The sequence below is a fragment of the Solanum verrucosum genome, unplaced genomic scaffold, assembly GCF_900185275.1.
Source record: "Solanum verrucosum unplaced genomic scaffold, falcon-dt-bn FXZP01000261.1, whole genome shotgun sequence".
In the NCBI taxonomy this organism is placed as follows: domain Eukaryota; kingdom Viridiplantae; phylum Streptophyta; class Magnoliopsida; order Solanales; family Solanaceae; genus Solanum; species Solanum verrucosum.
The window spans coordinates 13,648,684-13,661,448 of NW_026019969.1; the positions used below are offsets into that span (position 1 = coordinate 13,648,684).

Below are 12,765 nucleotides of genomic sequence, written 5' to 3' on the forward strand. Positions count from 1 at the left end.
GTACCTGCCACCATCGTCCATCTCTCGATCATACTGTCATTGGCCACTGGATGCTCACAGGGACGAGATAGGAAAGATATAAATGCACTTTTTCAAGTCTCTGGGAGTTTGCTGGACCCACAAAGTTGCTTTTTTGGGAAATTAGACGAGTGGAATCCAAATGGCCCTTTCAAGTATTGTATAAATGGAAGTAGTAATTTAATAGATTACAACAGCTCCTAGATTGTTGTCAAAAAAAAACAAATTACAGTTAGGTTTGTAAATTAGACGAGGTGTTTTACTGGTATAACATGGGATAATGCACACAGATATTTGTGAATCTGTATAACTAACAAACAAACTCAAAAGAAAAAAAGAGACGCACTTTTCAGTCTTTTTTCTTTCAATCACATTCAATGATATATATGAACAGTGACATGAGATATTCGAACAAAATATCTATGCAATTTTCTCTTTTTCTTCTTGTGATGTGAGGTTGAAAAAGTTTAGAAAGGAAAATAAAGACAAGAAGAAGAATGTGATATTTATGAGTATGCCAAGTTAGTCACGCAATACGGCTCAAGTTGTAGTAGCTGTAGAACCCATCTTCACAAATGGCTCCAAATCAACCCCGTCTTGTAGTGGCAAATCTAGAATTTCTAAAATAGGAACTAAAAAAAGATAAAATGTATTAAGTGGGAATTGATCGTTAGTTAATCAATATAGGGTAAATTGCTCAATACCTGAGACCAAGCAGAGCAGTATAAAAATAATTATGGAGGTGCGGGGAATCGAACCCCGTGCCTCTCGCATGCGAAGCGAGCGCTCTACCATATGAGCTACACCCCCCCTCGCCTTTTATACTCTCACATTATAATTCTTGTAAATATATTCTATTCATGCCATATTTTCCTTCAATAATTTGTCCTTCCAACAATTTTTTAACTAATAAGTGTATGAAATTTGAGAATTGCATATTTACTCAAATTCTATAATATTTTTAAACTAATTGTTTATTTACTTATTTCCTCGTCTTTAATAGTTATCCCATTATAATTTGTTTGTCTTATTTTTGTTTTTTTAGTCCGTTTAAAATAGAATGTTTATTTCCTTTTCTATCAACTCTTTAATTTCAACTTTCAATTTGGTATGTCTAATACCACAAGGTTAAAACACATTTCGATACGTTCTACATACATTTAGTTTAACATTACAAAACTCAAAATAACTATTTACTTTCTTAAATTCAATGTCGAGTCAAAAGTAAGAATACTTAATTAGTTCTTATATCAATCAATAACACAATATTTTAAATATATTTCTCTGATAATGGTACAGTGCTTCAAATATTAGTTGTTTTAGTTTACAATAAATATAAATAATGGAAGTTTCTTATCATCACAACTCAGCAAGTATTAGGCAAATTAATAGATACAAATTACTAATAAATAACAAAAATAAAAAGTTAGGCAAATAGATAATTAGAAAAGGTCATAGCAAACACGTCTGGAAAGTCACCTCTATCAATACTCTTTTGTAGTGACTTGGAATGCAATAATTTCATATACATTATTGGATAAGATCATACACAATATATTTATGAGTCATGCGTACACGTCCAATTCGGATTGGCTCTTTTTTTTCCGTCTAATCCTCCACTATTCGTGACTCGAATCCACAATTTTAAAATTGAAAATAGAAAATATTTACGATCTGAATAAGTTTTTTGAATTAAAATTGGATTTTTGTTCACTTCAAGCATCAACAACTATGAAAGGGAATTTGATTTTAAAAAAATATGAACACCTATGAAGAGAAAGGTTGGAAATTGATCGTTTAGCTAAATATATTTCTTATATGATTGTTTTGTAGTTGTATTGCTCGCTTATTTTTACAAATAATAACTCACTAATAGAATTATAGAAAAATTATATGTGCTTACATAAAATATTTTATGCATCAAATTTTTTTACTTAGATCTATCACAACTTTAATTAGAACCTAATATCAAGATCAATAATTCATCAAGTGCTGCAATCAAACCACGTATTCATTGGCCGACACTAAATTGACGTGTGAAAGTAAGTATAGAAATGGCTTTCACACATTGTAATAATGTAAGAAGATTTTTATTTTATTTTTGAAGATTCAAATAAATAAGTTTTAATTCAATAAAAAAGAAAGTGAAGAATAAAAACAAGAAGAATTAAAGATGACCAATCACGTGGTTGAAGGCCTTTATTAGCGACACCCCCCGTAGAAATTGAACAGTGTTTTGTCAATTATTTAGAACTTTCTACGTAGTAAAGTAATAATAATACAAAGTATAAATAAATGATTTTTTAAATTTATTTGTGGTCCAAACTTGTCAATTTATTCCTACTTTTCTCAATTTCTTCCATGTATATCATTTCACTATTTTGAAATATTATATTATTTGACCGATATTTTTCAAATTTTTATCAAAATGTTTTTAATGACTAGAAATTCTAATATATAATATACTTCTTCCGGATACTTCTTCAAATGCCGGGTGTTCTTTTTTTAATTGATGCTAGTGTTCCTGCTAAGCTTGTGCCATTAGTATATAATATTCCTTTGTCTTATATAAATTGATCCATTATATTAAAAATTATTGTGTTGTAGTTGTTTATCTTACTAAATCAAGAAATTATTAATTAATTTTTTTTATATTACCTTTGCAGTGAATTTTTTTTAAAAGTATTACCTAAGAAGTTTTTTAAGGGTGAATTAGTAAAATTATCTTTTGATTTATGATTTCTTAAACACCGTATAAAATAAAAAGTGATCAACTAATTAATATGAAACTGAAAGAATCTATATTTTTTTACCAATATAAATATTGCATAACTCTACTCATTATCAAGGTTTAGATCGTTAGAAGAAATCACTTTATTTCAAACTTATTTTTTAAGAAAAAATAAATTAGAATAAGTACTCTAAATAAAAAAGGTATGAACTTTAAGTTCAAAAATTATACCAATGGGAATATCCTACTAAATATACCAATTCCACCTGGATAACCCCACCCCCAACTCCCTACCCCACCCCACCCCACTCTTGTAATTTCATACTATATAAGTAGATCTTTTTTCACTTTTCAATTTCATATGTGAGTTTTATATACATTGAAGAATACAAAAGAAAGAAAAGAGAGGAAGTTTTATTTTGCGAGAAAGAAAATGGCAGCAGTAGTTGATGCTTGTGTTTGTGAGATTACAAAAATAAGTGAAAAGGTTAGAGCCAAAAGCCTTTTCTTGTTGAAGAAGAAAAAAACAGGGGAAAAAGTGGAAGAAAGGCAGAATTCTTCTTCTTCTTCTGTAGAAATGGCAGCAGAGAGCAAAAATGATAACATAATGTGTGAAGCAACTGTATTTTTGCTAATGGATCGTTTTGCACCTTGTTGATCAACTACCAGCTAGTAGTATGTATAAATATAATGTTCTTGTATATGTATATGATATATATATTATATGAATTTCTTTTTTTTATAATTTAACTTCTTGTTAACAAGAGTTGTACTTAATGAAAGAAGCTTATTCTTATCATCATACTTGGTTATTCCTAATCTTCAAAATAAAAGTGTTTGGCAAATAGATGATGAGGCAATTAAGGTCAAGTTCGCACGGAGCTAAAATTTGAAGTTTTTAAGCTATAAACATAATATTTTGATCAGAATCATTAAAATCAATCAAACTCATACTTCAATTCTATTGAATTCGATCGAAGATCTCATACCTTAGACCTATTTTAATCTCTAGCTCCGCCCTAATAAATCAAGTGTAGAGAAAGTCACCTCAATAATCTATATTCTAGAAGCCTTAAGTTATGATCCTTTCAGATACATTATTGGAATGAGACTATTATTTACTATGGGTCATGCCAGGCCAGCATATATGTGAAATGTCCAATTGGAATCATCTTCTTTATTCTTTGTGTTGAACTGTTGTGTACATTTACTTTTTCCCATGTAGTGAAAAATGATTATACTAAACTTTTTTTCATTTTTTAATTCTTTAAGTGAATGATAAATTGTATATCGAATAAAAACAAACTAAAATGCCACCAATCACGGTATTTATTTAGCTATATATCCTCCTGTAGGGGATCACTCCAGTTGTTCAATTAACTCTTTGAAATTATTACATGTGTCCTCTCAACAATTTAATGGATCAGATTCTTTACATATTGGCATGTATAATGAAACAAAATATAATATAATATATTATTATCGCAAAAATGTAAATTAAAAAGAGGCGTAGCGTTATGGAACACTATTTTGTCTATTATTTTACAACTTTCTGCGTAATAGAGTGGAATAAACAAAGTAGATTTCATTTGTGGTCCTAATCTAACAAACTAACAACCTAGTCATTTTCTTCCTTATTTTTTCTTCTTATTTTATTTTATCATTTTTACTATTTGCAATTCTCTTCCCTTCTATTTTTTTTTATTTTCACCAATTTTATGAAAATATTACTCAAATGTTCTTTTTAATGACAAAATACTGGAATTGGTTGCTTATGTACCTTCCAGATACATAGATTTTAAGTTAAGAAAATTGAGTAATGAGTCTTGTACTATTCAACCGATATCTAGAAGTTTATCTAACATGAATTGTGATGAGATGATTGGAATCTCTCCACCCTCAATCAAATGACTTGGATTTGAGCCCTGCCTAGAAATGAGGCATGCAATTTATTTAGACTTGAAGCCAAGTTACAAATTGTGAAAACTCAGTATGAATATTCATAAAATTATTGCATATACTCTCAAACTAAGGTATAAAAGTTGAGAATATTCTAGTAAAATATAATATACCAAATCCCTGTATCTGGTGGGCAGATTCTGCCTGTAGATTTTTTTTTCCTAAAACCACTCAATTCCACCAGGACCACTCCACCCCTACCCCTACCCACACCCTCACCTTCTGATTTCATACTATATAAGTAGGCCCTTTTTCACTTTCCAATTTCATATCTGAGTTTTACATATTTTGAAGATTACAAAATCAAGAGAAAAGGGAAAAAGAGAGGAACTTTTTTTTCCAAGAAAGAAAATGGCAACAGTAGTTGATGCTTGTGTTTGTGAGATTACAAAGATAAGTGAAAAGGTTAGAGCCAAAAGCCTTTTTCTGTTGAAGAAGAAAAAAACAGGGGAAAAAAGCAAAAAAAGGCAGAAATTTTCTTCTTCTTCAGAAATGGCAGAGAGCAAAAATGATAGCACAATGTGTGAAGCAACTATGTTTTTGCTAATGGACCGTTTTGCACCTTGTTGATACCATCAAGTACCTAATTGTAGTATTTATATATATAGTTTTTGTTACATTGTTTTATACTAGTTGTATGTATAAATGTTCTTGTATATGTATTTGATGTAAGAATTTCTTTTCTTATATATATATATATATATATATATATATATTAAATTTGTTTGTCTACGATTCGATCTTGGTACTATAGTCTATTAACAATCAAAGTCGAAGCAAGGGCCTATTATTAAAGCTAAAAAGAATGTATCTCTCATTGAATGATAAATGCCATTTTATAAGATTGTATCTGCAAAATGCAGAAGAGAGCCTCATGTTTGTTGCAGAAGAAAAAAACTCAACATCTTAGTAAAGTGAATTTCTCCTATGTAGTAAACTATGTACAGCTATAAAAGGCAAAGTGAACTCAACAAAAGAGTGATAGTAACTATGTAATTGTGCTTGCCTCCAGTGTTGTGCTAGCCTCAGGGCTTTCTGTAGTCCAATCGCGCATAACTTTACGCCTTTCTTCATTCCATTTAAGAATTTCCCTAGTGTATTTAAGAGCTCCATCAACACTATCAGCCTCTAAAGCAGTTAGCTGTGAAACAAACAGTTTTCGCTCTGTGATGGAATTATATAGGCGTTTAAACTTCACAGCTATGTAATGATAAGCACGTTGAGCCAACGAGGGGTTGTTGTTGCTGGTCTTGCTGTTGGGATGACGACTGATCACTGGATTGAAGTCCTGAAACCATTCACATTCAGAAAGGGGACACTCGTCAATTATTTCCTCTAGTATGTCAAACTTGTTCAATAGTAAGAGGCAATGTTTCTGGGCAAAAGCTGGATGACTGACGAAATTCTCAAAGAGCTTCTTGCTTTCCATCATCTTGTTTGTGCAAACTCCATTGTAGTCTTCTAGATACTCGGTGTACTCCGTCAAGGAAACACAAAAGATAACAAGGTCAACATCCTCAAACATGTCCAACCACTTGCAGTTTTTCCCTACACAGCTCGCGTGTACTCTTATTAGTTGGTACCTACATTAGAAAAAGGATGAGTTGATGGAAGAGAGCTCGCAAGTACTCTTATGAAAGTTGTAGCCTGGAGAGAGAGCTGACCTCATTGAGGATGAATACTGATCAACTGCCTCCATGTAACTATCCTGAGTTGGATTAGGGAACGAAAAGTCCATGGACGCTACCCCATTGGACGAAGTAATGCCCTCAGCATATAACTTATCCATATCAGAAGGGTTGTAGTCTACCTTTGAAATCTCAACAGCCTATGGAAGACAATAATTTTGTAAGTTGTAGATGAAAACAAAGAACAGAAAAATAATGTCCTATCAATCCCTAATTGAGAATGAGGCAGAAGACAAAGAGTAACCTACATGATCTAAGAAATAATTGGCAACTCTCGGAAGCATTTCTAGCTCATTTCTCCGCTGATATGTGGCCTGAAATGCTTTATGCTTCCACAACTCCTCAACTACGGCTGAGTACTCTCGAGTGGCAGCAGGAAAAATGACCTCCAAATTTCCTAACATCATAGCTTGAAGAAGCCAATCTGAAAAGTTTTTCAGTCTAGGGTTGATGGAATAGACATTCTCTTCTTTAATCTCTTCTTCAATCAGGTCTGGAAGCGCTGTTAGCAAAGATGATACTCAGATACTAATGCTTGATAGGATCAAATGATTTCATAGATAAAAGTGATTTGAAACAAAAAATTTACAGTATACTTAATGAGAAAACATAAACTCTTTGTGATAAAAAAACAATACTGTGAAAATCATGTTTATGATTTGTATCTCAGAAGCGAAAAAACTAAATTCAGAATAGTAAATAACATAACTATAGCAACACTAGATCCACATATCAACAGTCTTTAAATCGTTGACATCAACATCTTTAGGATTCTATATATCAGTCTTTGTACTGCTCAATTGCTCAACATTAATATTAAAGGCAATGCAGACTTAAGTGGACAAAAGGAGGGTTCTGAGAAACATTGACGTTGCATTTCTAAAGAGGTAAAGACAAAAGGTAACAGAAAGCTCAGTTCATACGGAGGTCAGGAACAACTATTAAATTCTATACCTGAAGGGCCAGGTTCATCAAGCCGTTTCTTCCTCATTTCAACACGGTACTCCTCTTCAAATCTTTCACGTCCCTCGAGGAGTATAGCAATATATCTATACAAATTTCTTTGAATCGTGTACGTAATGTTCTGATGCTCTTCTTCTGAGAAAGGAACGCGATATACAATTTTGGCCTGAAATAGAAATAAATGCCTGTCTTAGCAACATATGTTATCAAGAATCACTCATCCTCTATACATTTTAAGTGATATAAATGCATTTAATCAGAATACATATATCTTCATTCAGAATATTATAATTAAATATGTAATCAAATCCATTACTTGGGTTCTTATTAGCATAAGCCAGGATGGTAACAACCCAACAGTTGCAGTTTTGACTTCATTAGTAACCACACATCATGCATTCTATTTGCGATCTAGCATAACTATGTAAGTAACCAGCTTATACGTGCGATTCCGATGAATAAACTACATAGATTTAGTTAAGCTGGCTATCAACTGAGTCAAAGAAACATAGAGAAATGTCTTCTTTTTAAGTGAAATGTTCCACCCATACTGTACCTGTTTGAACAGAGTACTTGTTCCCGATTGATCACAACCAGCAAGAAGTAGTTTATTCAGTTTTTTGCTAACTGTGCTGCAAGGGTCACCTGCATCCAATCCATTTCTAACTTCTTCACCAGAAGAATTTGCAGACGCAGGAGGAATAGGCAATCTCAAAGCATGGCAAAGCAGCTTGTGTGTAGTCTGTAAAAAGATCACGATTATCAGAGAATGTGAGAAAAAGTAGGTAAAGAGGTCAAAAGAAATGAATGGATGAACAGAAACCAACCTTGTCCCATATTTTTCCAACTACATTGTTCATGCCCTCTTCCTGGCAGGATCCGTCAGCACTGAGCCAAAAACAAACATCTCCTTCACAGTTTATTCCTGCCAGCTGAAATGATTTGACAACATGCTAAGAACTCCAACCGCAAGCATTCATAATTTCAGAAGACTTAAGTAGTTCAGAAGTCAAACCTTCAACATATACAGCTCTACTTGCGTAATTTCTCGATTGTTTATCACAATATTTGTGTTTCCCTTGCTAGCATCTTTCTTAATTGTATCACCAACAGCTAGTTGGGGAGAAATTATCTGACAAGGCTTATGTCCCTCCTGTTTTATTAAGCCAAAGCAAAAAAAATATCAGGCAAACAACAAGATTAATTTCAATGCCAAAAAATGAAAGTCGGATCTAATTAACACTCACCTTTCCCCATAATCCAGACACTTTGTCATACCAGTAATTCCCTGGTCTCAACTTCTTTGGTGGATATGCACAGCTTTGCAAGTCGACCAACTCTCTAAGGGAAAGACGTTTCCCATTCACGCTCCACGAGATGGGGTGGAAGCTGATTAGCTTGACATGACTTCTCCAATTCCATAATCTCATCCATTTGCCGTTTACTTAACAGCCTCTTGAGCATTGCAGAACACTTGCCTAAAGAATCTCGCTTCGATTCATTAATACGGTAACCAATGCAAGTACTACATTTTCTTCCTTCTGGCATTGCCCCCATTGCTCTCAACACACAATTGATACAATACTTTGCACCACAAGCTATGCCTACTTCCCTCTCAGTGAATCCTTTCCATTTATGACACCGAAAACACTTCTTGGAATCACTGCTTACTATTGGTTTTTCGGGAAACATTCGTGGCTCGTCCTCATCACTGTCGGTAGAAACATCACTTGATTGAGTTTCACAGAAAGTTACAACAGCTGTTCTGCAACCTTGGTTGCCAGCAACCAACATCTGGAGAGCTCAAAATTGGTTCCTCAGGTTCTATGCCAACGGAGCTCGGATGACTCACAAACCTTACTTCTTCCTTGCATTCATCTACCAAGTCCTCAACATCCGAACTTCCTGACAGCTCACGGGAGTTATCATGACTGTCAGAAAATCCTAAGGTACCAGAACTTTCAATTCCATCTGATCTTCTGTAGGCATGATCATTCTCACTTCATATAATTAAAGGTTAATAGTACTAAGTTAGGTAACACAAGAACTAAAATAGAATATAGTCTTAACACGGGACTAAAAATGCCGTTTTCCCAAAATTATATGTGGTTACATAAATTTTTTTTACTTAGATCTATCACAACTTTAATTAGAACCTAATATCAAGATCAATAATTCATTAAGTGCTGCAATCAAACCACGTATTCATTGGCCGACACTAAATTGACGCGTGAGAGAAAGTATAGAAATGGCTTTCACACATTGTGGGTGTGTTTGGTATGAAGGAAAATGTTTTCCATCAAAAATGTTTTCCTGGAAAACAAGTTGATTTTTGACTTATTTTCTCATGTTTGGTTGGTGAGTAGAAAATATTTTCCGAAAAAGATTTTTAGTGTTTGATTTATGAATGAAAAATATTTTTGAGAAATATCTTTTATTTTTACTAGAGTAGAAAATAATTTTTGAAATTGAAAATAGTTTTTAAAAACAAACTTCAATTTTTTTGGGGGGTGGGGGGTGGTAGGGAGTGGGTGAAGGGGGGGTCGAGGGTAGGGGTGAAAAATTGAAAATTTTTGAAGTTGAAAATATTTTTGAAAAACAAACTTAAAATTATTTTTTTGGGGTGGGGGGGGAGCTGGTAGGGGGGTGGGTGGGTGGGGGTCGAGGGTAGGGGTGAAAAAATGAAATTTTGAAATTGAAATATTTTTTTAAAAACAAACTTGAAATTTTATTTTTATTTTTGGGGAGGGGGGGTGGGGGGCTGGTAGGGGTGGTGGGTGGGGGTTCTAGGGGTGAAAAAATGAAATTTTGAAATTAAAAATATTTTTTTAAAAAAAACTTAAATTTTTTGTGGGGGGGGGGGGGGGGGGAGGGCTGTGGGGGTGCGTGGGGGGCTGGGTAGGAGGTGGGGGGGGTCAAGGGTAGGATGAAAAAATGAAATTTTGAAGTTGAGAATATTTTTTAAAAACAAACTTAATTTTTTTTTTTTTTGGGGGGGGTTAGGGGTGGGTGGGTGGGGGGTTGGGTAGGAGGTGGGTGGGGGTCGAGGGTAGGGTGAAAAAATGAAATTTTGAATTTGTAAATATTTTTTTAAAAACAAACTCAATTTTTTTTGGGGGTGGGGGGTGGGTGAGTGACCGGAAAAGGGGTGGGTGATCGAGGATCGGGATGAAAAATAAAAATTTGAAGTTGAAAATATTTTTTAAAAAACAAACTTAAATTTTTTTCTTTTTGAAAGGGGTTGGGGGCTGATAAGGGGGTTGATGTGGGGGGGGCCAGGGTAGTGGAGTGGGTGGTAAAAAAAAAAAATTGAAATTAGAAATATCTTTTTAAAAAACGATTTTTAATATTTTTTGGAGGGTGGGGGTAGGGGTGAGGGTGGGGTAAAAAAATTGAATTTAAAAATAAGCTTTAAATTTTTTATTTTTATTTTTTAGGGGGGGGGGGGGGGGGTTGGTTGGGGGTGGTTTGAGGGTAGGGACAAAATAAATTAATTTTTTCAACAAAAAAATAATTGTAATTTGAAGTTGGAAGAGAGTTTTGGAAAATGTTTTCCTTAAGTTTAGAAGAGAAGTCATTTTCCTTAAATTTGAGGAAAATGAGTTGATTATGAAAACATTTTCCAAAACATTTAGCCCAATCAAACATGAAAAAATTGGAAAATGTTTTCCTTCATACCAAACACACCCTGTAATAATGTAAGAAGATTTTTATTTTATTTTTGAAGATTCAAATAAATAAGTTTTAATTCAATAAAAAAGAAAGTGAAGAATAAAAACAAGAAGAATTAAAGATGACCAATCACGTGGTTGAAGGCCTTCCTTCATAAGCGACACCCCCGTAGAAATTGAACAGTGTTTTGTCAATTATTTAGAACTTTCTACGTAGTAAAGTAATAATAATACAAAGTATAAATAAATGATTAAAAAATTTTGTGGTCCAAACTTGTCAGTTTATTCCTACTTTTCTTCAATTTCTTCCATGTTTATCATTTCACTATTTTGAAATATTATATTATTGACCCAGTGTTTTTCAAATTTTATCAAAATGTTTTTAATGACTAGAAATTCTAATCTATAATATACTTCTTCCGGATGCTTTCAAATTAAAATTTTAGTAGCCAAATGTAAAAATCCATGCCCATAAGTTATGGCTTATGCTACTTCAAATGCCGGGTGTTCTTTTTTTAATTGATGCTAGTGTTCCTGCTAAGCTTGTGCCATTAGTTTATGATAGTCCTTCTTCTCATATTAGTTGTCATTATATTAAAAATTATTGTATTGTATTAGTTGTCTATTTTACTAAATCAAGAAAATATTAATTAATTTTTTTTTATATTACCCTTGCAGAATATTTTTTTAAAGTGTTACCTAAGAAGTTTTTTTAAGGGTGAATTAGTAAAATTATCTTTTGATTTATGATTTCTTAAACACCGTATTAAATAAAAAGTGATCAACTACTATGAAACTGAAAGAATCTATATTATTTTACCAATATAAATATTGGATAACTCTACTCATTATCAAGGTTTAGATCGTTAGAAGAAATCACTTTATTTCAAACTTATTTTTTAAGAAAAATTAAATTAGAATAAGTACTCTAAATAAAAAAGGTATGAACTCAAAGTTCAAAAATTATACCAATGGGAATATCCTACTAAAGTATACCAATTCCGTGTAGTGTGCCTATCGATTTTATTTAATTTTATTTTGCTACTAAACCACTCAATTCCACCTGGACAACCCCACCCCCAACTCCCTACCCAACCTTGTAATTTCATACTACTATATAAGTAGAACCTTTTTCACTTTTCAATTTCATATGTGAGTTTTATATACTTTGAAGAATACAAAAGCAAGAAAAAGAGGAATTTTTTTCAAGAAAGAAAATGGCAGCAGTAGTTGATGCTTGTGTTTGTGAGATTACAAAAATAAGTGAAAAGGTTAGAGCCAAAAGCCTTTTCTTGTTGAAGAAGAAAAAAACAGGGGAAAAAGTGGAAGAAAGGCAGAATTCTTCTTCTGTAGAAATGGCAGCAGAGAGCAAAAATGATAACATAATGTGTGAAGCAACTGTATTTTGCTAATGGATTGTTTTGCACCTTGTTGATCAACTACCAGCTAGTAGTATGTATAAATATAATGTTCTTGTATATGTATATGATATATATATGAATTTCTTTTTTTTTATAATTTAGCTTCTTGTTAACAAGAGTTGTACTTAATGAAAGAAGCTTATTCTTATCATCATACTTGGTTATTCCTAATCTTCAAAACAAAAGTGTTTGGCAAATAGATGATGAGGAAATTAATGTCATATCAATTAGGTCCGCACAGAGGGAGCTAGAATTTGAAAAATTTTAAGTTATAAACATAATATTTTGATCAGAATCATTAAAATCAATCAAAC

General features: G+C 32.7%; 1 protein-coding gene, 1 long non-coding RNA gene and 1 other non-coding gene across 3 annotated transcripts; 2 read left to right on the forward strand and 1 right to left on the reverse strand.

Annotated features, from left to right (window-relative positions):
* Positions 1–755: 755 nt before the first annotated feature.
* TRNAA-CGC (transfer RNA alanine (anticodon CGC)) lies at positions 756–828 on the reverse strand. The gene has a single exon. It is a non-coding gene; the product is annotated as a tRNA-Ala (tRNA).
* A 2,310-nt stretch (positions 829–3,138) lies between these two features.
* On the forward strand, positions 3,139–3,468 carry LOC125815982 (uncharacterized). Its single transcript, XM_049495559.1, has one exon. The coding sequence runs from the start codon at positions 3,183–3,185 to the stop codon at positions 3,405–3,407; it is 225 nt and encodes a 74-aa protein (XP_049351516.1). The 5' UTR covers positions 3,139–3,182; the 3' UTR covers positions 3,408–3,468.
* A 1,527-nt stretch (positions 3,469–4,995) lies between these two features.
* Positions 4,996–12,363, forward strand: LOC125814946 (uncharacterized). Its single transcript, XR_007442152.1, has 2 exons — positions 4,996–5,113; positions 12,302–12,363. It is a non-coding gene; the product is annotated as an uncharacterized LOC125814946 (long non-coding RNA).
* Positions 12,364–12,765: the final 402 nt, after the last annotated feature.